The 27,516-nt window shown below is 39.4% G+C and overlaps 4 protein-coding genes across 8 annotated transcripts; 1 reads left to right on the plus strand and 3 right to left on the minus strand.

Annotated features, from left to right (window-relative positions):
• LOC116252973 (ethylene-responsive transcription factor 5-like) lies at nt 1–1,418 on the minus strand. Its single transcript, XM_031627643.2, has one exon. The coding sequence runs from the start codon at nt 1,297–1,299 to the stop codon at nt 274–276; it is 1,026 nt and encodes a 341-aa protein (XP_031483503.1). The 5' UTR covers nt 1,300–1,418; the 3' UTR covers nt 1–273.
• Nucleotides 1,419–6,584: 5,166 nt separating this feature from the next.
• LOC116252334 (uncharacterized) lies at nt 6,585–8,789 on the minus strand. Of its 2 annotated transcripts, none has more exons than XM_031626511.2 (3): nt 8,544–8,789; nt 7,745–8,035; nt 6,585–7,227 (listed from the first exon to the last, which is right to left on the minus strand). In XM_031626511.2, exons 1-3 carry the CDS (start codon nt 8,658–8,660, stop codon nt 6,679–6,681), a joined length of 957 nt encoding a protein of 318 aa, XP_031482371.1. In that variant the 5' UTR covers nt 8,661–8,789; the 3' UTR covers nt 6,585–6,678. The 2 variants fall into 2 exon arrangements, with proteins under 2 accessions (XP_031482371.1, XP_031482370.1); XM_031626510.2 differs by having other exon boundaries at nt 6,585–7,266.
• Nucleotides 8,790–13,048: 4,259 nt separating this feature from the next.
• On the plus strand, nt 13,049–14,153 carry LOC116252828 (ethylene-responsive transcription factor 2-like). The gene has a single exon (XM_031627389.1). The coding sequence runs from the start codon at nt 13,166–13,168 to the stop codon at nt 13,943–13,945; it is 780 nt and encodes a 259-aa protein (XP_031483249.1). The 5' UTR covers nt 13,049–13,165; the 3' UTR covers nt 13,946–14,153.
• A 335-nt stretch (nt 14,154–14,488) lies between these two features.
• Nucleotides 14,489–26,212, minus strand: LOC116252829 (COP9 signalosome complex subunit 7). 4 transcript variants are annotated; one of them, XM_031627391.2, is made up of 9 exons: nt 25,866–26,212; nt 23,916–23,991; nt 18,789–18,877; nt 18,017–18,106; nt 16,733–16,777; nt 16,560–16,630; nt 16,005–16,137; nt 15,810–15,892; nt 14,489–14,734 (listed from the first exon to the last, which is right to left on the minus strand). In XM_031627391.2, the coding sequence occupies exons 1-9, from the start codon at nt 26,022–26,024 to the stop codon at nt 14,713–14,715; spliced, it is 768 nt and encodes a 255-aa protein (XP_031483251.1). In that variant the 5' UTR covers nt 26,025–26,212; the 3' UTR covers nt 14,489–14,712. The 4 variants fall into 4 exon arrangements, with proteins under 4 accessions (XP_031483251.1, XP_031483250.1, XP_031483252.1 ...); XM_031627390.2 differs by having other exon boundaries at nt 15,810–15,895; XM_031627392.2 differs by having other exon boundaries at nt 15,810–15,912.
• Between the last annotated feature and the right edge of the window lie 1,304 nt (nt 26,213–27,516).

Genomic DNA, 27,516 nt, shown 5'->3' on the forward strand with positions numbered 1-27,516 from the left:
ATTGGAGAAGATAATCTCTCGACATGTTGCTGGAAATAATTTTGAAGAAACACTAAACGTATGCAACAATCTGTTTTCTGTTCTTAATGGACATCAGTTTTTGATGTCAAGAAGAACAGCTAAAAACAATGGATTTAATGAACAGGTATGTTACATTTGCATCCCGTTTCAGCTTGGGAACAGTAATGTGGTTACCATGGCTGGAATATTTCAATTTCCTGCCGCGCTGGAATATTTTTCCGACAGGCAACGGACGCACCGAAATGAGAACCTCTAACTGACCACGAGTTGTGGATATCCCAAGTAGGGGTGTGGGGACACCGGAGACAACGGAGGGATGGTGAAGATCCCGTTGAGCTCAGTAACGTTGGACCAGACAGACGGTGTGAGAGGCGCCCCCTCCGGTACCCCGGCGTCAGGATTCTTTACCGCCTCCTGGTGCTTCTTCTTGGCCACAACCGGCTTGGCGTCTTCTGACTCGTTTCCGCCGGTTTTTCTCTTCTTGCTGGCTACGCATCCGCTTTCCTGCCGGAACCGGCCGGCCTCCAGCGGGAAGTTAAGGATGGCCTTGCACCCCCTAATCTCGAACGCCGCACGGTCGTACGCCCGGGCTGCCTCAGCCGCCGTGTCAAATGTCCCCAGCCAAACCCTAGCCCCGTTCTTAGCGGGATCCCGGATTTCGGCAGCGAACTTCCCCCATGGACGACGCCTGACACCCCGGTAGTGTATTTCCTGTGTCGAAGGCGCCGCCTGTATGTTCAGCGGTGCAGGTCGGCGTCGCTTGACGGCACCGCCGGGGAGAGCAGTAGCAACAGTACCGCAACTCTCGTCTAGGGTAGAGGAACTTCCACCGGCGAGCCGGTGAGCATCGGCACTAAAGGAGCCTTGGAGGCCGATCTTTTGAACATCCCAGATCGGCGATTCAAAGCCAGAGACCACAGGGAATCGATCGGTCTCAAAAGAAATGTCGAAAGCCTCAGCCTTCGGTTCGACAAGTCCGGATTTCGAGTTCGAATCCTTCAGGCCTTGAGAATTCCGCGATGAATCGCTGAGTTCATGCATCTTCCCTACCATAACGTTATCTCCCAACCCGGAAGCCACGGATGCACAGGACTTCTCCGAGAGAACATCTGAACCATCAAATCCGTTATCGGAAACCGTCATGGTGGAGCCGAAACCTGGGAAACCACATCGAGCTAACATATCATCGAGAAGGAAGGAGGTGCAAGGCGACAACTCGCCGAGCACATAGCTGCTGATGTTGTCAAGCACCAAAAGGTCGGAGTTGGAAGCTTCCATGGAAGACCTTTATGGGTAAGAGTTATAGAGTGCGAAGGAGGAGGAGTGGAAACGAAGCCAGGCGGAGAGAGCAAAAGGAAGTAGGAAGAGTGTGAGGTCCAGAGGTTGAGAATGGAAATGAGGAGAAGGAGGAGCATAAATAGGAGAGGAGGCGGAAGGCGGAGGATGGAGCAAGGAAGAAGCATCCAGTCCAGTCCGCAAACCAATCGCCCAGGTCTTGGGACCCTTCTCCTTCCTCGACTCTTCCCCTTGTATTACCGTTGAATTTGGAAAATTTCCGCCAACGCCTAGCCTTCTCATTTAATTTCATTTAACGGGCCCACACATTTTTAGAATTTACTATCAAAAGTTTTTTTCTTTTTTTGCTTTAAAGTGCTGTTTTTGGAGCACTAACTTAAATCCGCTGCCAAAGAGATTAAACCAGCTGAACACCATTGTCTTCTTAACAAGTGCTAATGCAGAAGACGAAAGATGTAGAATTATATTGCATGATTATGCCCAGCATTTTGATGGATAGAAGTGAAAATAATACATACATATCAATGCATCATGTTCTCTAAAACAAGAGCATGTAATCCTTGTACGTACTTTCGAAAACACAACAATATTAAAATTGAAATTGTGTTCATCGAACGATCTCTGATATATATATATTATAAATTTTTTGACAAGAATGCTTTTGGAAACTCAAAGACATATACGTTTTTAGGGACACAGACTGAAGCAGTTAACCAACTATATGCAAAACAATGAACGGCCCCTCGTTTTGTGCCAACGATGTAGAAATTGAAAATGACGGTTTGAAATCGACCCCCGGCAATCGTCATTGTCCTGCGCTGTTTGTATCCGGACATGAAACTCCACGTTCAAACGTGGGAGACTATTCTCTTCGATGATCTTAGTCCAATAAGTAAGGGATAGGCAACTCTCGTGTAGCATTGATCCAGAATAACCAAACTAATCTGATTTTGCTTTTCAAGTATGAACGATTGTTATAAGAATATGTATGAGGTAATAACAGGCTTCCATTAATCACGACCGAAACAGATGTGGACTCGGAAACACGTAAATACATAAAATTTGATTGATCATACCCGAGAACCCAACCCGTCTGATTTCGCTGTCGATTTTGGCTTTGTAAATGAATAAGAAGGATCAAACGTATTATCATGGCAAACGCGACGTTCCAAGAAAAGCATTGCAAAACTCTGAGATTTTTTGTCATAATTTCACACTTTACTAGGAAAACAAACACGTATCACCAGTGGTACACAACGAAGCTTTATGTCGTTGACGGCTGCTTGGTGAATGCATCTGATCTTCATCTTCATATCCATGGCCAATGGAAGAAACAACAAGTCTTCCACCAATAGTTGGTTTATTTGTTGCACTTTATATATAGTGTGTGTTAGGAACGAGATGAAAGGATTTTATGTGGTTCCGAAACCAAAGTTCACCGCTACACTCAAAATAACAAATAACCGTCCCTCTTAAACATGGCAACACCTTAAAATGGTGAAATTATAATAATGCTTTTACAAGCTTATTAAGTAGGGATCTGATTACTCTACAATAAAAGTTATTCAATGATCTCTAAGGGGGCGTCTTTTAAGCAATCAAAATTCCAAGTCTCGGTCTCCTATTAATTCTGGCAATAAAATTGTATAATGATTTTAATTTCTTAAAAAATTAGCATTTTAGTTCTAAAATTTCATAATTCTCAATATACCAAACTACATATATATACATATATATATATAAAGAGAGAGAGAGAGAGAGAGAGAGATGTGGTCAAGGAAACTTTTCGACTCAGTGTGAACGAAACTGTTTCTTCTTTCAAACAAGTCAAGCTCTCACGTGAGCTCTGAACTTTTTTTGCCTCGATGGGGCCTTTTTCGCAAGTGGATATGCAGGCGTGGTCTGGTTGACTCGATCGGAAAGGTCCGCGTATCGAAAAGGCTAGCAGGTCTCCCCCCCTCCTTTCGGTCATAGCGCCTCGATTTAGAATAAGTCGCACCACATCACGCCTAGCACTTCGATTCGATCATTCTTCAATCTAACTTACTAAATATTCAAAAGTCGGATTGGGTATAACTAAAACACGAAAAGGGAAGACTGGGTCCCTACTTCATGATTGGCAAGAAAATAACGGTAACTGAGGAAATTAACTGCTCCTGTAATGATTCAATTAATAAATAAAATGACCATTGAACAATTCTTCGTATTATTTATAAAAGAATTCATGTTAGCAGCAGTGTCAATAAGAGAAAGAAAGAAACATATTTTTGGGACATGAGGTTTGATTTGAAGCAAATCAGTAGGTTGCGGGTGATGAACCAAGAGATTTGAGATTTTTCTAAGATCGTTCGGACTGCTGCGCAGACTCTTCGTCAAAGTTGCTTCCAAAAGGCAATTCCCCCTTCATTTATTGCCGCATGTTTCCACCATTTCTGTGTGTGTATTAATTTGTGCTCATAGGGTCGCATGTTTGTTTGCTCGTTAATATTACAACATAACATTCGATGCTTGTTGCTACGTACATATCAATCTATATCGCTTTTTTTTTTATTATATGGATTTAATAAACAAATTAAAATTTTAAAAATTAATTAAAATGAAAAATAAAATACAAAAAACATATATTGGCCCTATATATCGATGTCATACGTATCCATCGATATAATGCATCATAACGATATTAACAACATTGCTTTTCTATTGATCTGATCAAATCGGCCGAGTTTAACGTGGGCTGTTGGAAAATCAAAACCACTTTGGGGTCCTGATGACATCAAAGCACAGTGATATTGAAAACCTGGATATTCCACTGTCAAGCTGAAACTTTAATTCAAATTTGTGAAAAGTTCCAGCATGAATCAAACGTGCAACAAATTTCCGCCCGCCCCGACAAAATTTTCAGCCCTTTTGTACATCAAGATGTGAATCAAGAAAACTCCCGTCCACAAACAAACATTGAACTGAACTAAAATGTTTCAGGTCATCACACAAGATGCTATATCCCTGAAACTTGTGTTTCAATTGGAAGCCACCCTGTATTAAATACCCAACATTTTATTTATTGCCCGAGTATTTAATTACCATGCATTCAAACGCGGCCTACTGCAGTAGTTGACCAAGATGGTATTAATTTTTCAATTAGATGGCTTTGTTTTCTTGAACTTCAATCCATGGGCTTGCTTAAACGACTGATCTTGGTGTGTTGCATTAATTAATCCTCCAATTACATGCACTTGAGACTATTATCCTGCTTAACATCCTTATCTAGAAATCTCATTACATAATACTTTCAGAATAAGTCTTTTTCTTTAACCCACATCAGCCACCAAGGCAATCAAGATAAAGTTAATAATATGCGTGACAGTTACGTATCCTTCATATCAAACATCTTTATTTTAATTTTTGTGGAAACAACGAACCTTCCTAGTTTTGAGATCGTTCTATTTTATTATGTTATGCTATTCAAATTCAACTCGTCCAGAAGCTTGGAATTTGCGTGGATAACTTTAAAAATGAGGATGGCAACAGAACAGTGATGACATAAAAAGGCCAATATTCTTCATTATTTGTTACAAGCTGTCTTTTTTAGAACCACGGGATATGTGTCAGTTGGATATGAGAAAAGAAAAAAAAAAAACTCAAATAAATAATAAAGTGCCACTGAGTCAACAATTTTGAAGAAGAAAATCGACTTTTCCAATAAAACGGTAGCTCCAATTAGGGTCTACGGTTGAATATTTGACCGATCCAGTTCTTCAACCGATTCTCTTTTTTTTTTTTCTCATAATCTTGAGGAGCTCCAAAGAGAGAATAATCGGCTACCAACCATCTGCCAACTTGTGCTGCATTTATACTTCTAATCATTTTTTCCATTTTCGTAAAATTGTTGTCATGACTTCGCTGAAATTCTTGAACATGCATTTGGTGCACTGATAAATAAAAGATTCATTGGATCAATTCGGGAATGTCAAATCTCGGGCAAGTTTCTTATCAATGATCTGTTTTTCCCGGAATAAAACAGGTCGTGGACATGAATGTGAGACTGTCCTTGTTCCGGCTTTCGGGATGATAAGTAATGATCTGATTATCAAATGTCAGACGTGATTTCTCTGGCCAACCAATTGATGAGCAGTGATCCAGATTGCCCGGTTAATTAATTGACAGCTGCGACTTTTGAGTTGAAGAGAGTAACAGCAAGTTTACCTAAATCCCGAATCAATGTTGGACCCCAGGGACAGGAAGAAGGGGGGGAGGAGCTTCGGCTTCTTTTTGGATATCTCCTTCGCCAACCAATTGACAACCAGTGATCCAAAATTAAGATGCTGGAGGTGTTTCAGATATTAGATATGCAAAACAGAATAGGTAGTTTCCAAAATTATCTGATTTGAGTCCAATCTGATATTCTGAAATTCGTATTAAGACCTGAACGTACATTCATATATGAATTGAATTCACAGATTTGAATTGTACACTGATTGCAGTTAGAATTTTGCCGACGATTCAAGTCATCTCTAGGAAAGATCCAATCGAGTGCAATTTTTTCATGCCGATGCCCATGTTTAGATCCACTCGGCTACATCATCATTTTACTTCGGTCGATTGTTTGGGTTAAGATAATGTCTCGGACTTGAATTCAGGGTTAATCCGAACCCAAAATGGGGTTCTTTCGCCCGCCTAAGTTAGCTGCATTACAAGCACCGGGGGGCAAATAATGCTTAATGCACCGCAGTCGGGATTGGACTTCAGGCTGGGCCGAACCCTCGCCAGCCGGTCCAAATAAGTTCAAGTAACCGCAGCCAGACAGGCTCAACCAACACGTGGCTCAGGCTGCGCTCGAGGAGGCGCTCATGCTCTTGCACCACAAGCTGGATTTCCTTGAGTACGGACTCAGATCATCTCCATATCAACCATAGTAACAAGTTTCAATGCATATTTAAGATAGAAATACTTTTGAATGTAAAGCAGAGAGAAGAAAAACTCAAAATATATTGGACTGAAACTAAGAAGGAATGATTAGTCATTACAAAGTGAAAGCATCTTTTTTAAAATTGAACTTTTTACTCCGAATAGATGTTAGCCTCACAGTTGTATAATTTTTTTTTTTTATGCTTGAAATCTAGCGAAGTCAGTCTCTGAAAAAGAAGCTTCACATTCTTGAGTAGTGAGTTTTCTGCTGCCCAAGTCCACCCTGGTCAACTCGGACACCAGTACTTAGAAAGCAGTATTGCAGTAATCAAGCATGCCATTAGAAACAAAGGGAGCACATCTGGACGAAGGGAAAATACGGATATACTACAAACTGTTAACCAAGATTTACACATTCAGTTATTTCAAAGTGCATCTGTAATATACTACAAACTGTTAACCAAGATTTACACATTCAATTATTTCGAAGTGCATCTGTAAACTCGGATGCTGCTCTGAGAAGTACAGCCTTTCACATGCATGCAATTTACCATTGCTTGATTTAGATTCAACCCCGAGCAGATGAACAAATTTTTCCTTGTCCTCCCGAATCCATGGCCGGCCACAATCACTCCATTGGCGGGGGGTGCCATGAACCACGAAGCGGATCGTATTGTTGTTAGCCTCTGCGAACTTTCTGGTCTTGTTGATCACCGTATGGTCTGTTGGGTACGCGCCCGGACAATTCAGCCCTACATCAATGTAGTGAAACTCCACAATGCTCTTGAAGAATTCGTCCATTGAGTGGGGTAGAATGTGATCTTGGTGCTGGAGATGGTGGCGTTCTTGACTCTCATAAGAGGCAAGTTCAGACAGAAGCTGGTTGAGGACCACACCCCCCTTACTGAATCCGAGTAGAATGGTTTTTGGACACGTACTAGATGCAGGAGTTGAATGTCGCTCTGTAGAAGAGGTCTTCTCAACGGAGGAAACGATCTTCTCGGCCTTGGAAAGGGAAGATGACTCAAAAACAAGTACCGTGATCTGAGAGACAAGAAGCATAAATAACAAGACCAAAAAGGATTGGGGAATGCCTGAATTTCTCCACAGACAAGAATGTCACAGCGGAAAGAAAAAGAAAAATGCAGAGAGTCCAGTTGCAGCTAATCTAAAGCTGCTATGCCTGTAATGCAACCAAAAAGGAAGACCTATCTTCTCAATTTCGTGATAAATGAATATCACTTTATGTTTTGACTCCTATTCGAGAGCTTTCACTGATATAATGTCCATTAAATCCTTAACACAAAACATGAACATAGGAATCTAAGCATGACACTCACACACAAGAGCTCTCTACTCCACCAGTCCACGCCCACTAAGTCTCTTAACAATGTTTTAGAATCAACATAGGAATCTAAGCATGACACTCCAGAATTCCACAGAGAGAGAAAAAAAAAAAAAGTATGCATGTAGTGAAAGAGTTCTTTTCTTTCTTAAGTACTGGATGGAGTTGAAGATTTACCTCCTGAAGACAATTGAAAAGAAGCAACTGCAACGAACTCGTAGCAGGAAACCCGTCGGGAACATAAGATGCAGGTTCTCCCCTCGAATTAATAGTGGGAATCAATTCTTTATAGACGGCAAAGGGTCCATTGAACAGAGGGGCATCTACAACCCATGCATTGACACGAACCCCAAGCTTTGAGACGAGAATCGAAGCGATATTCTGCAAATTGGAAAGCTTTTCAACGACGGGGTTCCCCATGCCTGGAACTCGATCTCCATTGAAGAATATGGCGTTAGCAGAAGGTGCCTAAAACATTCACGGAAAGAAATGAAATGAAAAACAGAAGATTTTAGTTCATGGCGGCACAACACGAGCAAAATATGCCAGAAATTTAGTCTTCAAAAAAACATGAAAAAATCGTCAGTGAAAAATCAGCACTTTTCCCCCGTCGAATTCGAAGGGAGAGCAACTTGGGCGCTAAGAAGCGGGATCTGTTTTTGGATATGGCGAAACGAGTATAATAAAGTATCCAAGTTTTTTCCCCAAAACCAGGATCGTGGTTCAAAATTTTGAGATCATATGGAAAGAAAATCTGCCAAAGACCAGCGAATCCATGGGCCAATGAGAGGGAACATAGGAGAATTTAATGGAGGATTTGTTATGCATAAGGAGAATTAGGGTCTGAAAGGCTCGATTTTTAACTTAAAAGATCCCATTAGGGTTTCCAGCTTCCAAAAGTGGATCGACTGGGGAAACTCAGGGGGTATTTCCTTCCACCTTCGGAAAAGAGGGAGGAAGAATGATGTGTACTCACGACTAATGTCTTCGAGGAAGGAGAGAGACAGAGAGAGGCTGCAACGCTGAAGCAGGTCTGACTTTTGGGGTTTAAGGGAACCTTCAGGAGCCCGCACCAACGCTCTGTGGAAGCCATGCCGCCCTCTCTAAGCAAGCAAAGCCTCCCCCTCCCTCAATAGCTGATGACCACAGCCACTTACGGTACGGCTTCCTTTTCTTTTCATGGAACGATTTGAGATTTTCACGGATCCCAACAGTGGTTGGGAACCAGTTCAAAGCATCATTGAAGAACTGTTAGAAGCGTCCAAGGATAATAAAGTTTTTTTTTTTTATATATTTTTCGATTTCTTCAATTTTGTTTAACAAAATGTATCTATAACTAATTCGTCTCTCTTTCTTTCTTTTTTAAGATGGTTCCAAGTCAATTTGTTTTGAGTTCATTGCCTGACTTAAGTTCTAAGTGGCTCTCTCTCTTTCACGAGTAGAATCGCCTACAAAGAGAGCCGAAGCCCTACCCTTTCCTTTCTCCTCAGTGCAAATCCATTACACGTTCATTCTTATACGTTTTCATATAAGAAATCTTGTTGCCATAAGAATTTGCTAAATATTCTTTCATAAAATTTAATTTAAACCGTTCAAACAAATCAAAAGCAAACTTAATTTTTCAACCAATGTTTTTTCGGTCGATTCCAATAATTACGAGCACGCTATCCCTAGTGCAAGTGGTTGCAGATCATCTGATTGTAGGCATCCGTCCGATGCTCACAATTACTTGGCGATAACTTGTCAAACAGAGGGAAGAAAATCCCTTCCTCCAAATGGTAGCTACAGTCGGCTTCTCAGGATATTTTACACAAGGGATGTTGTTATCTCAACAAGTGCAAACCAAATTTCTTGTACTTCAGTCAAGATTCATATTTGACCATGAAATTGATTTTTTTTTTTTTTCTCTTTCAAACGTTTTGAGGGTTTTCAAAGGTCCCACTGTCAACATTTTCTTCATAACCAAGCCCCGTGTTTTAGTTTTTTTTTTTTTTTTTCTCAATCTGTACTTAAGAAATAGAACAGCTAACCAACAAAGCAGGCGCAGGAAACTTGCAGATAGAAGATTGAGTTTTGTTCCTTGATATGATCCGATACCCAAACAGTTCTCTTGAGTCAAACTTGCTCTCAAATCCCAGCGCCAGTCCCTATTCATGGTTATCCAAAATAATTGCTTGAAGGGTCCCTACACGACCTAATCACAGACTATTAATGGTCAGGTTTACCAAATTTATTGCTGTGGCTGCCGACATGGGTGTGGTAAAACAAGTTCTTGTCAGCCTATTGGAGACGGCTAGTCTCTTATTCTAATAATAACATAGAATAAAATATTCCTCCAGCTCACCCAATTTATGGTAGATATGCATTCATTTACACAATCACTAAAAAATATAACCTCAATTCAGTCTATAACTATATAACCCTACCAGGATTGCCCGTGGCCACCCCATCTTCATGCTTTCAAACGTCATACGAAGATAAATAGCTAATTGTGCCTTTCTTTGCCCAACCACATTGCACATATCAACATCTATATTTGTCCACATCTCAGTTGCTTCCAAGGAACACCAAAGATGAATGATTTGATAAGAACCGAGTGATACACCGGCAGTGAGAGAAAACATCGACGTTGGATGGATTTGAGTCCTTGGTCTGGCGGATCCCAATCTATTATTTCTTAACAGTTTCAGTTTCAATTCCAAAAAAGTTAAAGAACCATGACAATTAACTTCTTCAACAACCTCTTTATAAGCCTATTTTATAAGCGCATGAAGATTTCTCACAATCTTCAAACAAGACTAAACTTTTTGAGGTGTTACAAACCACCCCCCTTTAAGATACACATATCTGTGCATGTGTTACATAGGTCCAAGTGTTGAACTATACTCTAAAGTTTGAGTTTTGCTCCAGCAGATCTCAATCCGTCTTTAATAGTTTTGTATCTAATCCTAAAAATGCTCAAAATTAAAAATTAAGATAACCAATCACTTCAACAACCTTTTTTATAAATCCCTAAAGATCTTTTACAATTTTCCTTACATAACTAAATTTTATTTTCCATGCATACCTAAATTTCTAGAGGTGTTACATGACAACCCAATGGATATTTAAACACGACAAATAAGTTAAACACGGCAAATAAGATCAGCTTCATAAACAACTAAAACAAATTGTCTACAAGGGGAAGGGAAAAAATCCAACGACAAGTTGCCCCATAAAATAGAAAATTTTCACCCCAGCCCCAGGTTTTTCTTGTGTATTCGATGGCAACCGGGTTGAAAGAAATCGCCCCGTTTTAAAACGGCTGCTTTGGCGTAAGACCCATAATAGAGAGTTCTTAATGGCTTAAACTTAAAGCATGTGTACGTTAACACTTCTAGAACCTTAGAGGCGGCTCTCTCTCTCCGTCTCTCTACTTATTATGTGGCCCACGAATTAATTAGATCGTCAACAAAAGCGACACCAACCGTAAAATTTGTTTGTTGATATAAATATATCGTTGCAAGAATAGACTCGGAATGCAATGATTGAGCAATATAAACAAATAATGGTTTTTTAGTGAGCAATTCCAATTTTTTACGTCATCCAAGCTGAGGTCATCGACTAAACCCTAATAGAATCTAACTCCAGTTCTTCAATTTTTTTAATCTTATAATAATGAGCGTTTACAGTTTCTTATATGAATCCAATTTTGTACGCCGTCAAGCTAGGGTCGTCGATTTTATATGCACAGCAAATCTGGTCAGTTGTCCTGTCCTCCATCATAATCTGTCATCGTCAAAGATAAATTCATGATATCTACGTCATGCCGTCTATACAAACCGATGGTGGAGTCAGAAATTTTTTTTGTACTAACACTTATTCGTAAGTTTTTATACCTGAAAGGGTACTTACATGTATAACAAAATAAATGTTAAACAATCTTAATAAAAAAAAATTGAGAAGCTTGAGTGGGCAACTGCCTATATGTGGTTCCGCCATTGATACAAACTTCTTATCACAAATAACCTTTTTTTTTTTCGATAATTGGCATCTTAAATATTTTAATGCAAAACCCAAAATGCTGCCAAAGTTAACAATGAAAAGATCCCGTAAAAGAAATCCCGATATACGGTAGAGAAGGGTCTGTGCAAGGATATAGAGGGTGGTTGTAGATCAAAGGCAGTCAAATTGGATTTTTCAAATTGAGACCTGCTGGTCAGGAATTGCAACATTTAAACAATAAACAAATAACGCGATAAGCAGGTGGGAATACAATTGGTGAGACGTACGGCTCCAATGGTGGATTCAACTTTCAAGATAAGGTATGGCTGGTGGGTGGTCAATGTCCACGAGTTTGTAAATTTTTCCACCACAGATTTTCATTCTTCTCATAAAAATGCCACGACGCCGTGAGATCAAAAGTACAAGTTTGTGACTTTTTATTGCCCTGTGTAAAAATTAAAGACCAATGTAATCATAAACATGGACGGAAGGCTGTGATTCCATGACTCCTGGACCATGACACTTATCTGAATTTACACAGCCCATGCAAATAGATTAAGTCACCTAATACGATCAGGTGGATTGGAGAAATACCGCATCCCTTGTAGCCCCAGCTTCTTCTTTACTTGATTATAATTAATCACACAGACTATAGAGTTAAGAGGATACAGTAATCATGAACATAATGAACAGGCAGCTGGATCCTGTCGGGAGATAACAGTTTATTACTGTTGCCAAGCAGAGCCCCCAGCCTACAGGATCCACAAGAATAAAGTATAGATTCAGCCCCATTACTGTTGAAAAAAAAAATCTTGAAATTTATTAGACCTTCGCGAAAATAACCATCGGTACATAGCGTAGCTGGTTGAGCTAGGGGCCTGTACTAAGGCAGGTCTCTAGTTCGATTCCCGTGGACGTTATGTTCCTGTGTCTTAAGGCGGTAGGGCGCGACGTTGCTATCGCTGACACCGACGCAGCTCAGGACCCCGAAGGCAGGAGGAACGGGGGGCCTTTGAGCCTTTTTCGAACGGTGGGATTAATACCCCTTGCTCACCCGAAACCAGCGGTATTGCCAATATCAATATGCTGTCAAAGAATTACCCAAGTATTTCAAATAACTATCAATATGTTCGATGCGATGCTTACGGGGCGATCGCACCATTCTAAGAAGAAGGTCAGCAACTGCTACCGAGGGTCCCGATGGGCAAAAAGAAACAAAAGAAAAGAACGGATGACCCCACCGTTGGGCCTGAAGATCAACTACCTTCGCAAGCGATGGCCGTTCAATCAAGCGAACTGACGGAGGTGAGTCCAAGATTGCTGACGCCGGGCTTGATGGCGTCAGCAAAATGACGGCTTCTTCACCACTCAGCGGTAGGGAAGGTGGAGAACAGGAGCCACGTGAGATGGAGATGAAGCTTCCTGGAGCCTGAGATCCGGGCCCCTCCATTATCCTCTCCACGCCTGTCTTCGCCCTTTCCCCTTCCTTATAAAAAAGATCTCCCTCCACACCTCACCCAAAGCTACATCAGCCTCTCCCCTTCTCTCGTTCCTCGAAGCCTCCTTTTGCTCCGACTGCTAAAAGAAAATCAGGCGACGGACTACTAAGAACAGATGATGTACGGGTGCGGGAACAGCGGAGACCAGCCGGCGCTGGACTTTATCCGGCGGTACCTCCTCGACGAGCCCGACCCGCCCCTCGGCTCCGTCGGCTATGCCTTCGCGTCGCCCTACACGAGCTGCCCGAGCTTCGGCGACCACCAGACGTGCCCAATCGACGGCTGGGGCGAGCTCCCCCTCGCGGAGAACGACTTGCTCGATATGGCCCTTTTCGACGTCCTCCGCGATCCCGTTGGAGCCCAATGGCCCCCGCTTGAGCTGGAAGCACGAAGCAATGTGGTCGCTACGATGGCCGTCAAGATCGAACAGGCAGAGATGTCGCCGTCTCCGCCCACGACGCCCGCCCCTAAGGTGCACTACCGAGGCGTCCGGCAACGGCCGTGGGGGAAATTCGCCGCTGAGATTCGCGACCCGGCCAAGAACGGCGCTAGAGTCTGGCTTGGCACATACGAGACAGCAAAAGAGGCAGCACTCGCCTATGATCGGGCAGCTTTCCGGATGCGGGGCAGCCGAGCTCTGTTAAATTTCCCGCTTGAGGTTGGCTCGCTAGCGGCCGAGCCGGCGCCACTTTCACCGGCAAAGAGGTCATCTTCGTCGTCATCATCGTCGTCTTCAAGTTCACCAAAGCGGCGCCGCAAGGCACAAGGATCAATCAGCAGTGGCCCGGCTTCAGCTCGGCCTGACCAGGACTTCGACGGCAGGCAGGAAGCATTGCCTTCGCTCACCGGCGAAGCAACCTCCTTCCTATGCGGCAGGGAGCTACTTGTTAATTAAAGAAAATGCCGAACTTGTCAGCGGCAAATATCCCTTCCAAGACCGCAGACAGCTCATCTTCCCTCCTTACCTGGCCGATAAATCCTTCCTGACGTACGGACCGCAAATATGAAAAGGGCGTCAGGCAAGGTGCCCACATGTAAAAAAGTAGCGTTCTCGCACCGTCTTGATGCATTTTTATTATTTTAACTCATAAATAGTTTAAATACTACTTGGGTGCAAACATCATTCCCACTTCCAGAAAAGACGAATACACAAAACAACTTGGTTAAAATGGTTGGATCGCAGTATCATTTAATTTAATTAATAGGTGCTACTTGGGTGAATAATCTTGCTTGGTTCCAGTTTCCAAATAAGAAAAATTCACAAAATGTGATGGTTGAAAGATAAGCAAACTCGATTCCACCAAAGATATCCACTGCTGAGATAGCTTAAGGGGTTTAAGTTACAGAATCAAAATTATGGTTGCTGGGTTTCATGATAGCCTGAACATCAACAAAGCTGGAGAGAGAGAGAGAGAGAGATTGAAATTGAACACATATATGACAACAAAAAATGTCTATTTAATTTGGAGTTTTTATCTAATAACAAAGTGTCGGAGAATGAAAATGACGAAAACCGTCGCCGAATATAAAACACGCTCAGCACAAGACCGCGGACAAAATGTCGCCTGAAGGGCATCACCAGAAAAATAACCAAAGCACCAATGCAATCTGATGGTTCGCCCGGGAAAGGAGCCCTCAAACCCCAACCAATCCAGCAGTAATCTACACCAATGGCTGCCGTCTCCTGCAAAGTTTCCACAATTTTCCATAATCAGTAACCCTGCACTTTCTCTGAAAAGAACGCATCAGTCTCGAAGGCGAAATCACAGCCAACACCTCAATCATCTCAAAAGACCACACATCAGACACGTTCTTTGTTCAATACGAGCCTAAAGGGATCGTAGAGACATTCTAGGCTCGTAGAGACATCAATATCTGATCCCGTAAGCTTCCAGTATTATATGTACGGGATATGACAAGGGGACGCTTATCATTAGGGCTGATGGGAGCATCCATAACATTGCTAAAATCCCACTTACCCAGAGCCCCATATGCCATTAATGTTCCATGTTTCAGCTTGACAAGAATATATGCTGGTACCATCCCATATACAACTCGGTACCAACCTTAGGGCTTAGACAACCTATAAACGAGCTATAAAATTTGAACATGAATACAATCATGGCACAACGGCAGAGCAGAAAGAGCCTACGTGAAGGTAACACTCAACAATAAGGCTCCATCTCATGACTTGGGGGTTGGATTAAGACCTTAAGTCCAGGAAAGTCAACAGTTGAGCTCCAGGCCAGCTTGCCTTCAATTTACAAAACAAAAACCTGTGTACGATATGGGTACGGAGATGCAGGTACAAGTACGATGATTTTAGAAAATTTGGGTATGAAGGTACGACAGTGTATATATAAATATATATATATTGTATATATAATAATCCACAGAAATTCTCAAAATTAAAAAAAATGAAAAATGAGAGGAAAATATAGAATCTTAGTGTAAGGGAAATACAAAAAAAGAGAAAAATTAAAGAAAAAATTAAGTTTGACAATATAATTTTAAATGTTTTCAAATGCAGCCGTACCGACATATACCCATGTCACCGTACCCACTTACCGTCACAGGTACCTAAGCAAATCACACGTACCCATGTTGCATAAACAGAAACAGAAAAAGTAACCACCAATATCACACAACATATAAATAATAAGTTTATGTTCACAAATTTTGGCTTGCACACTAATTTTTGCTTGGGATGTACACAGAGCTAAACATTTAGTTTCAGAAAAGCATCCTAGTGAATTTACCTTTTGGGTCGGCTTCGGTCTTCCTCATAGTCCATCACTCCGGGCTCAGAATACTCCTCATGGCCTCGCAAGTCCATGTCGGCCTGCTTATAGTTTGTAGCTTCTGCCATCAAGTAAGTAAGATGCTTTCGACCAACATATCCTGCATTCCATAAATACATTCTTTCCTCAAGATAGCAGACGAATTTTACTGACCTTAAGGTTCTTCTTTACTTCATCAATCCTATCCTCAACCTCCTTTCGGTGTTTTTTCTCCAGCTCACCCATGGTGTCAGCCCATCTGATTTTCTCTTGGATCGTCAATAGCAGATTGTCTGAAGTTGCTAACCTACAGAAAGGACGGATGCTTAAAAACTAAGGCTGAAAGCATGCCAATTGGCAACTTTCTTCACGTTCCAGCTCTGATTATAGACATCACAAAGCACTAAAACCTGACTTACAATCACTGACCTCAAGTGCTAAACCTGGATTACTATACTTAATATTTGGCCAATACAGCAGGTGCCATCAAGCGGATCAATCTGGGTTGAGTGTAATAATGGTTTTAAACAATAAAACTGAATTATAGACATGGAATCGAGATGCCCATTTTGAGCGGGTCAGAAGACACTACCAACTGATACATCATTTTTATATCAAAATAAGAAACAGATAATAAGGGCACTTGGGATCATCTTTGGCATTTTTAGAATATCAATACGAGGCCCATCTTATAAGAAAATAATTGGTGATTGAGATTTACAGAAGTACCAGCTCGACAATGTTTGTATCATGCCATCAAGCTGTGCGGGTCTTAGATCCCTCCCAGCAGCAAATTGCACCTGAACCCAACCAGAAATTCAATTAGACGTGAAAAAAATCTTTTCTCAATTTCCAATATCAACAGCACATAGTTCCTGACATCCTGTAAAATAGTTTTCAACCTCAAAGCATCTACGCCACTGATCCAGCTTTCCTCTAACTATACCCTGCACAAATCAAACAGTATCAAGAATTCAAGATCACCTATTTATATAAAGAACAAAGGCAAATAATTAAGCAGTGCCATAATTCAATTCAAGCACTAATCACATTAAGATAAACAAGGATCACTGCTCATGAATATATTGAGGTATGGTCTGCCAGCAGACACCTTCACTAGCTAAAACATGCAGGAGAAGGTTAGCCGTCCTGCGCAACCTATACATAGATACCCATAGAGATGCATACACACCAATAAGGAACTATTAATGTAGACGTAGAAATAAAAACAACAATGTCTAGAAGCATCCATATATCGTTTGACAATGTCTTTGGAGTCGTTTCACAGTAAAAGAGAAAAAGCTTATAAAGAAATATTTTCACCATTTCAAAACTAGAGGACACACAAAGACAGAAGCAATGTTATCCGTATCGTACGATACGTGTTCGATACACGATACGCATGCGTATCGTACCCGTATCGCCCGTATCATACGATACAAGACACCCCCGTATCGTACGATATGGGAGAAAACATAAAATTCCTTATTTTTTAAAAGTTTAAATTTAAACACTCCTCCCTCTCTCTCTTCTTGTATTTAAAGACTCCACTAGACATAGGAGGGAGAGATTTTGCCTGTTTTCATAAAAATTAATCGATGATTCATCAATTTGGGAGATATCATCATCAATTTGGGAGATATCATCGTTGAATCATGAAAGATGATAACTGTATGTTTGAACTTATAAAATTGTGATGTAATCTAAGTCCTAAAACTCCAAGTCTTAAGACTCTAAGTCCTAAAATGTTATAAAATTTTCAAGTTTAAAATTATGATGGATGCTTATTATGTTAATTTGAATATTTGATTTCTTATTTTGGAATGTGTTGTTGATAGTATACACATGAATGTTCCTTATGTATGATGATCTTTTTATATTTGAATACATTTTTTATTTTCTTGATTTCTGATTTTTTGTTCATTTTTTCAGATTTTTAAGGATTTTTGTCTATTTTTCTGATTTTTAAATATTTTTTAAAATTAAAAAATTAATTTTACGATACGTTACGCTACATTTACGATACGTTACGATACGGCGTATAGGTCGGCCAAACCGATACGCGATACGCTACGCCTTTTATAACATTGGACAGAAGAACGCCATCATCAACCAAATTACAGTTCCAGAGATGAATTTTTGAACTTTAGAACATCCACTCAAACAGCAAAGTAGACAGAGCTTACCGCATACATGCACTCATTGATAAGGAAGTCCTCAAGTTCCCGCACATTTGAAACATCAAGTTCTTGCATCAGTTGATCATAAGGAAGCACCTGCAAAAAATGGAAATAAATGGAACGGTAAACTGTAAACAGGCTAGCAACACAAATATGTCACATGCTTCCTGCACCAGTTATCAACAATCTTGTATGACAAACAACAAAGCGCTTTGAAATGAAAAATAAATAAACATCACCACAAGCAAAAAATAAAAGGACAAGATAACAAGAAAACAGAAGAGCTAAAATGTCAAGAGAACAAAAGAACCAGAACTAGGAAATGCCTATTCTTTCTGTCAATCATCAAACAAGCATCAACAAACAAATAATAAATAATCATAGATCATATCACCACAAGTGCAAGAAAGTCCAGCAATTGAAGCGACTTTGATCTGCCCAAGTGTGGACAGGAAACCTGTGAACATTATTACCTCCACTGCTCCACAAAGATGTAATGCACAATCTCAATAATTAATTTGTTGACAAGCTGATGACACCAGAGTCCCAGACAATAGGTTCCAGGATAGTTCTCGGAACTTAAGATACACAGTACTGTTAGTAATGCGTTATTGTCATGATTCTCACATATTTATTTTCTTCATATCTTATTCAATAAGTTCTACAGAAAATGTCATATTAGGCTAAACTAAATGCAAGTTACCCAAGGCAGAACATTTTTACAAAATTATCTTAATAGTCACACACATGAGAGGAGGGGGAAAAGCCTACAATATACCTTGCTTGTCTCTGCCAACGTAAGAACACTGAGTTGCTTCAGCTTCCGTACTTGATCAGGTGCTAAAATTGGAAGAGAGACAGCATTACCTATAAAAATTTAGATTTAAAAATAAGAAAAGATACTAACATGAACAGTGAAATTGCAGGCTGTAGGTTCATGAATGTAAATTGATAGAATATATATAGTGAATATTGAAGAAAAGGCAAGCACTTGCTTGAAATTGAAAACATAAAATCAGATAAACAATTGCATTAGATTTTCTTTACAATGAATCAGCAATAACTTCACTCCAGAAATAACAAAATAGATTCTTTTGTTGTAACATTATATAAGAACTTTGGGAAATCAGATGGCTCCTCATACAACTGAAAAACAATAAAACATTACATAGAAGCAAAATACATATTTATTTTCCAAAAAGTTCAACCCATGTTTTTTGTCTTCTTTCTAAATACACTAGCAAATGAACCATGGAGAGAACAAACAGAGTTTAAGACCAGCAAACCTAATTTACCAGAAAGAAAGAACTTCCTATAACACCCACAAAGTATGGGGAGGTCATAGACGTGGGATGACAAAGAATCAGAAAAATAAGCTGACATTATAATCTTGCCTTCCTCTTTATGTCACTGCAAAAGATACAAAAATAAGAATTTTACTATATCTAAATTTAAGCGTCTTTCTTTGTATGTTCCTTTCTTTAAGAATCTTGAAAGTAATGATAGGGAACTCAAAGAGACATATCCTTGTCCAAGTATAAGGACCTGGCATAAGCAATTAAAATTTAAAAGTAGATTTGTCATCCTTATCACCAGGACCTATGTCACATGGGTGCCCCTAAACAGCTGCCGCACATGTGTCAATGCTGGTGTTGGAGCTAATGCTTTTCTGCACGTCCGGTGCCATCAGCCAAACCGGGCCAAAACTGCCATTTTAAATACACATTTGACTAAAGTATCTCTAATACAAAAAGTTTACAATGACTAAAATATAGATATTTAAGTCACATGGATATGGGGCACAGTTCAGGTACGAGTACAGAGATATGGGTACGGTCACTGCAACTTTAGAATGAAACTGCCATTTAAATAAACAAGTGATATAAATAAAAACACCATGTCAATTAACTATAACCCTCAAAACAGAACGAAACTAAGTTGGAAAAATTAAATCAAACAAAATTAATCAGTTTCAATCTAAAACTACCCATGTGTCTCCAAGTACCCACTTTGGGTACAAGTATGGCGACACGGGTATGTGGACCTTACTGAAGTATATATGTGACTTAGGTAAATATAGATAAATAAGCTACTAAATAGTTAACTAACTACATAACAGATGATATATATACATGTGCGTACACATATATACATCCTTGTTGCAATAGCACCTAAATGTTTTGGAAAATGCTGCGTCTGGACCTGCACCAATGTGACATAGAGGCACGAGACTTCGAAATTAAACTAAACAAAATACATCTCCTTATTAACCATGAACCAAGCACATCAAACAATACATTACAACCATGAATCATTGTCCTCATGCAAAAGAAATCATTTTGAAAGCATGAACATAGTTCTATAAAGTTATAAGCTAGAACGAAGAGGAAATTCTACCTCGCAAGGACATACCAAGGCAAACCATGAATCTTCGGCCGTTTCTAATAACAACCAGCAAAGCCTTATATGAAGCTAAGAAAGGGCAATCACAATTGGAAGACTCATTGCTCAACCAATAGAAGATGTAGCACAGAGGATCCTCTTTTCTTGCTAATCTATAGAGCAAAATGCCCTGGATATATAAGACCTTCTATCTGCTCAAAAAACAAGCACCAAAACCCTCAAACATTTCTCCACATTAATCATTAAAGATTATCCTTCTATGGGCAACTGTGCTCTCTCCTCCCCACCCCACCCCCCCCCCCCCCGCCCCAATCCCCGGGGCCCCCTATCAACTACTCCCACATGCTAAAGCATCTACATCCATATGGCGTTGCAAGAAAGTAAAAATCATCCACTCACCTTTCACCAAAGGATATTTGAAGCCACGTCATCTAAATCCACGCAACATAGCTAGAAAGTAAAATCATCAACTCACATTCCCCTATGGAATATTTGAAGTCAACCAATCAATTCTCTTAATCTTATCCAGGTTCAGGAAATACGATAGCAGTTCTTATAGATAAGAAACCTACCACTCTATTTGAATATGATATCAGCCTAATTGTAGTCCCTCATATTCAATAACCTTCAGACGTAACAAAATATTAGCACTATTACATATTAGTATCACGGGAGCCCTTCAACTACAGGCCAGAAGTAAATTCTCCAAAAGCAAAGAATTGTCTTTACAGTTTAAAGCTTAACCTCAACTTTGGAAGGCTTTAATACACAAAACTCCTGAACCTGACAACCTTTTGATTGCATAAACTCGTATTGCCAATCATGTACCAATCACATATACCTTATCTCAAAAGTCAATAAACCAAATTTTGAAGAGCATAACCTTAAAACAAATTATTGGCAAGAACAATCTCCAAATGAGCAACCCTTACATGCTTAAAAGAGTCTAATGTGTACATTTTCGCCCAATAACTCCATTTTCTTGCTTGTTAGACAATTGATTTGAGATTCAATATCATGATAGTGGACTATTGCCAGAGGATGCACTAATTCCTTTATCCAATGATAACTTTTTTTTATCACTCTGTAGAAAATTAATTTCTATAAAACTCAAACTCATCTTTACAGTTTACACTTTATAAATAAGAGACTATCATCAGATTCATCATCCACAAATAAAATAAAACACCTAGAAGAATAAACATATTAAGAGTAAGCAAAAAAGCCATGAAAAGGAAGACGCACCTAACTGATTGAACTTCTAACACCTGTTTGATTATACAACATGACTATTTTTTTAGGGAACAGCTATGTACATGGGCACCTCGGCAGGCATCTGATCTCCTTAATTTTTATTAGGGATGCCAATTTTTCTCCATCCTCTTCGCAGGTGTCTCATTCTTCTCGGCTAGTTTCTTATTTTTCTCTTGACAAGCATTTGATCATGATTGTCAACTGTAATAAGCTTTTCAAGTCCCAGTTTCATGTAATAATCCTAATAGCAATATCCAAGCACCTCCTCTTATTTGTCAAAACTGAAGTACTTATACAAATGGTACCCTCCTACTTTCCTCACGAAAGAATATTTCTGACAGATAGTTTAGGTACGAAATCCAGATCTCAAGGGTTTGTTAAATTTTCCAAATTTTTTTCTTTCAAAAAATGAGCATAAGTTCTGAACCCCACAATGTTGAACTGTTAAGTAAGTCAACACAAAAAAACTTCCTTTCAAGTATCAGAGCCCATGAAGTTGTCACCCACAAATAGCTCCTCGGATCATAATCATGCCATGATTAAGACATAATCACTTCCATGGTCTACAATGACCAGCTTGCATTTATACTTGATATCGAGGAATAAATTGATAGAGGAAGTTAGTAAGGGTTCAATATGATGCCTCTCTTCCATCTCTAAACCCAAGAGATGGAGATTGACGAGATGGAAAGTTTCTTGAATAAGATCTCAAACTAGATCCAAAACCACCTAAAATTTGAAACATTATACCATAGCATGCACACTACAAAATTTATGGTTACATAGCATGATACTCTACGGTGGTATAGGTCTGGCTTCATTGATATCATCATCAAACATCCAGTGTTTAATAATATGACTCATGCACCAGTACGTAAGCCTAATCACCATCAAGATCCAAGAATCAGGATTCATGAAAATAGGGTGCACCTTAGAAATAGGTAAAAAAAGAGAGAGAGAGAGAGAGAGAGAGAGAGAGAATCATGTTCACCCTACACTTCAATACATAAAAATAATAAAATATAAAAACCTATTAAACATTATCTGAAAGGTGCAATCCTTCTTAAGGTAAGCTGTGCCTAAAGACGTATTAAAAAATTGCAATTGCCTTGCTCTCTTCATGCTAATTGGAAAAATTTTCACCAGAGCACATAATAAGGGCATCTAGGTAAGAGCTCTATCACACGGAGGAGTACCCGCACAGTACAGGTACGACACGGGTACGGGTACGGCCCTAGGTACGGCAAGGTACTGCATTGACCGCACCGAGTGCGGTCAACGCACTCAAGGTCATTTTGGACCTTTTTCAGACTCGGTCAAAGTTGGCAGAATCCAAATTTGTCCGATTTTAATGTTAACGATTTTTACATTTTAACTTTTTAAACCATTTTAACGTTAAAATTTTCGAAACCCTCATTTTAATGTCTCACTTCCCTCTTTTTTCTTCATTCTTGCTTCGTAGTGTTGGGATTCGTTTTTAGCTTCGCTAACTCCTTTATCTTGTTATGTAAAAGTTTATGTCGTTCTTTTGTTTGTGCTTATGCTTTTGTACACGCGTGATTTTCTTCGGCCTCAGTTGAGCAGTAAATTTGCGACTAAGGAGAATGAGAATCAAGAATGATAAATTTTGGATTATGATTTATGAATATGTTGTTTTGTTTGTAATTTTTTTATATATATATGTGCGAATATGTTATTATGTTTGAAATTTTTTGACATATATATGTATATGTGCATGTGTGTGTACGGCCATACCCTTGCACCCAAGTTTTTTAAAAATGGTCCGTACCCACACCGGCACCTGTACCCATACCTATGTGACATAGGGTAAGAGCTTCAACATTGCAGCTAAGGTGAGCGATATGATGAAGAGAAACAACAATGTCCGCTTCATTTAAGACAAAGGCAATTTATGTGAGCAAAAGGAATAAAATTAAAATAAAGACATGCCACATGGATAGCTTAAAGGAACCAATGAAACAATGGTACTCTACTACAACATAAGTGTATGTTCTCAAGCTTGCTTACTACTCTTTATGTGCCAATTATTGTATTATATCATCCAGCAAATCCAACATTTATTTTACAGAACGGAACAGCCCATGTTCTGCTCTTAAGAAAAACCATTTACTATATGATATTCACAGGAAAATGCAAAAGCAAAAAGTATAGATTAAAGGAAAATGTTGAGAACCGCCAAATGATCATCAATATTGGACCTACGTGCAGGTAATGCTTCAGAACTTACTCTTGTAGTCATTCCATGTGCCATGAGCGAACAACTGAAGAAGGTCTAAATATTTTGAATGCTCGGTTCCTTGAAGCTGTCATAAATGTAAAGAAGTCAAATGAATGAAAAATGTCAAAAAAAGCAAACGTGTTGATATTTTTAAGTCCAATCATCAACACAAAGCTGAGAAGAAAAAAAAGAATATTACCCATGCATGATGCCACACAATTAAAAAAATAAAAAAGAGGTAAGCTAGATAATCAGCCAGTCTTTCGGAACATCAACAGCAATAGTATTATAAAATTTTATTCGCAAGCTAAAAGAAAGGCAATAAAACAGTACGGACAGCATAGAACAGCATCATCGACATCTTAAAGACTTAAACAACATACTAGAAAGTGTATAAAGTGGAAAACGTTGTTTCGGGACTCACCACTTACAATACAGTTTTAACCATCTGTATTTCCAAAAAAGCAAGTAGCTACAAGGATGTTAAATTGAATGCGAACAAATCCCATTCATCATCAACTAGTTCACTGTTGAATGAATATGTGTATGCAAGCATGTTCATGTGAGAAAGATAGATTTTACCTACTTGTCAGCTGTTGATATACACTTGTACAGTTGGTACCATATTCAGTAACATATTACCTAGAGTAATAAACTAAGGAATATATCAAGTAAACCAAACTCACATCCCTGTTTGTGATGTCCATCTAGTATAGCAAGCATGATTGAATTATTTAGTCAGCACTAGCAAAATCTGGATCAATTGGTTCTTCATATTTTTAAAATTTCATTTGCTTATCAGATCAAGATGGCAGTTACCTTGAAGCATGTAACATAATAGGCCGTTGATTGTGGTTGAGACTTGCTAAATTGATTATATTTGAAACGAAAATTGGCAATACTAGATAGAACTTCCTACACGATATTACCTAACCAAAGCAATAAGTGGCATTTTTACTTGTACAAGTAACCTAATTACCTACCAGTGTCCACATATAGGGACTGTTGGATAGAAGAACTGACACTTTTGCAGCTGATAGCCACAAACCCCAAGCCACACCACTACCAGCGATGATAGAACTAGAAATGGTAAGAGGGAAAAAGAAATTAAAGCAACATTGAAAGAAGAGGATAGTGGAGGACATGGAGAAGGATTTGGGTTTTCTTTATTTTTTTGTAAAAAAAAAATGGAAGACCAGTGGGAATTCTGAGGCTTGAGGGTTATGAAAAGTTGTAAGGTGGTTTGGACTTTGGTCTATTTATGGAGAAGCGGTCAATTGAAAGTTGACCCAATGCACACACAATGAATCCTAGTGGAGACGATGTTAATGGACACGACTTCGCGTGTGATGGAGAACTGTACATTTATCATTAAAAGACTAATCGCTGTTCCATGTTCTTCTTTCCTAGCATTTGTATGCCTCTTCATCACAGAAAAAGCAAGTTCTCTCCTGTGGCAACCAATAGTAGGAAACGACATAACCAAGTAAAAGACCTAATAGCTCACTCTCAGTTTCTAAGGATACGCCATTGCTCATGACACCAGCTTCTTTATTCGCCATAAACCGCAATGCAAATTTCCAATGAATAGATATAGATTGATGAATATGTAAATACTCATGTTCCAAACCCTAGTTCTTCGACTGCCAAAACAGAGACACACAGTATCACTCGATAATCCTGGGCCAGAAGAGTTCCGGTTCCACCTACGCTACCAACAACGACAAGCCAAACGATAATGCGAAGAGGCAAAAAATATCCAGTGAACAACGCCGACAACGAAACATGTTCACAGCCATTTCATCTTCTACCAATTGTAGAACATAAACGCGGAAGACAAAGATACCCAAAACGACATAAATGGGGAACCCATACACGAAAACAGGTACATTAAATCTGCTGCTCCCCTTCGATCCACATATCATTATAAAGATCGGGAAGGGAAAAGATCGAGGGTACCTCTGCGACGTTGGGAACGGAGAGGATCTCGGAGAAGGCAAATAAAGAAGGGTGAGAGGTGGCGTCGACGACAACGCCCGCCAGCGACGCGCCGGTGAGGCTCTGGGCTTGCTTCACGAAGTAATCGATCAAATCGGCCTGCTTCTCTTCGATGTCCATCGGCGGGTGAAGGACTCGAAGAGCTCTTTCTCGGGGTTTAGCAACAGACCGGAATCGAGCGAATCCCCGGATACCTAGAACCCTAGGGGAAAAGAAAAGGGGACGATCGACGGAAAGAATCGAGTTGATCGCGGAACCCCCACTCTCTTCAGCGAGGGAATTAAGCTGCGCGAGATTATGAATCTTAACACCAGAGGAGCACAGACGACGTTGTGTTAAACAGGGGGAGAGTCGCGTTGGACTGTTTATGGATCGGGTCTTACTTCGATAAAAGTCAATCCAATCCATTGTGTTGAGATCGATCATTTGAGTGACCATGTAAAGCAAGGAGGTTTGAAAAGCTTGCCATAGATGAAGTAATGTTTACTGAACGATTATCTTGAATAAATAAAAAAAAATTATACAAACTAATGCCTAACTAATTTGATCGACGACTGACAACATATCAAGTTTAAACTTGAACCAACGAGTAAATTATATATTCGGAATTAACAAACAAGTTTATTCGAAATCACACACATATATATATATATATAATCTCCTTTTGTCCTAACCTCTTATTTGCATTATATTGCTTAATTATGAAGAATAGTTTATATTGATAACTAAACCCAAATTGGCAAAGCCATGGGTTTTTTTAGGAGGCAGTTGATGTCAGAGGGGCAGAGCAAAGATTTTTCATCCATAGAGCACTTGCATTGGTGACACAACTTTGGTGTAGGCATTGCATAAAATTTTAGAGTCATAACAATGTGAAGTTAACATAATATAATGAATTTTTTTATGGACTGGCGTGGGCAATGGCCCACCCCAGCCATGAGCCAACAAGTAGCTGGTTGATGCCCTTGATTTGTCATTCTATAATTAAAATTGTAGAAACAAAATTTCACCTCACATCAAATTGAAATGAAAATTCTAGTTCTAAGTTCCATTTGTGTTTGGATAGTTTGGTATTTAAATCTTAGAATTGAAAATGATGTCTTTGAGAAGACATGAATTAAAATTCTAGAATTGATGAATTAAAACCATGTGCCCTAAAGAGAGATGAAAAACTTTTAAATTCTAGAATTATAATTTCACCCCCTAAGAAGAATCATAATCCCTGAACGAATTTTGATTTGAGGGTAACTCTACAGCTCCAGATTCAAAATTCTTTATTTAATAATGCAATTCATATTTCATAGAAAAATGAGAATTTTAATTTTAAAGTTCTAATATTTACCCAAAAATGATTTGGTAAAATCATGTCTTGCTTAGTTCAAATCAAAGTGATGGAACACCTCCTTCATCTTGAAAATTCCCTTGTACTAGTATTGGCAAAACATTGCACAGCAGTATTTTCAAAATGACACAAAAAATTGGAAATTACACGACATTTTTCTCAGGATATTTAGCCTGTTGTCCCCCAATTTTAGTGTTTTATGTCAACCTAGACAGTCTTGATGTGCAGCTTTTGTCGGTTAACTTTCTGCTAGTCACTGGTGATCGACAG

This window comes from Nymphaea colorata, chromosome 4, assembly GCF_008831285.2.
Source record: "Nymphaea colorata isolate Beijing-Zhang1983 chromosome 4, ASM883128v2, whole genome shotgun sequence".
Classification (NCBI taxonomy): domain Eukaryota; kingdom Viridiplantae; phylum Streptophyta; class Magnoliopsida; order Nymphaeales; family Nymphaeaceae; genus Nymphaea; species Nymphaea colorata.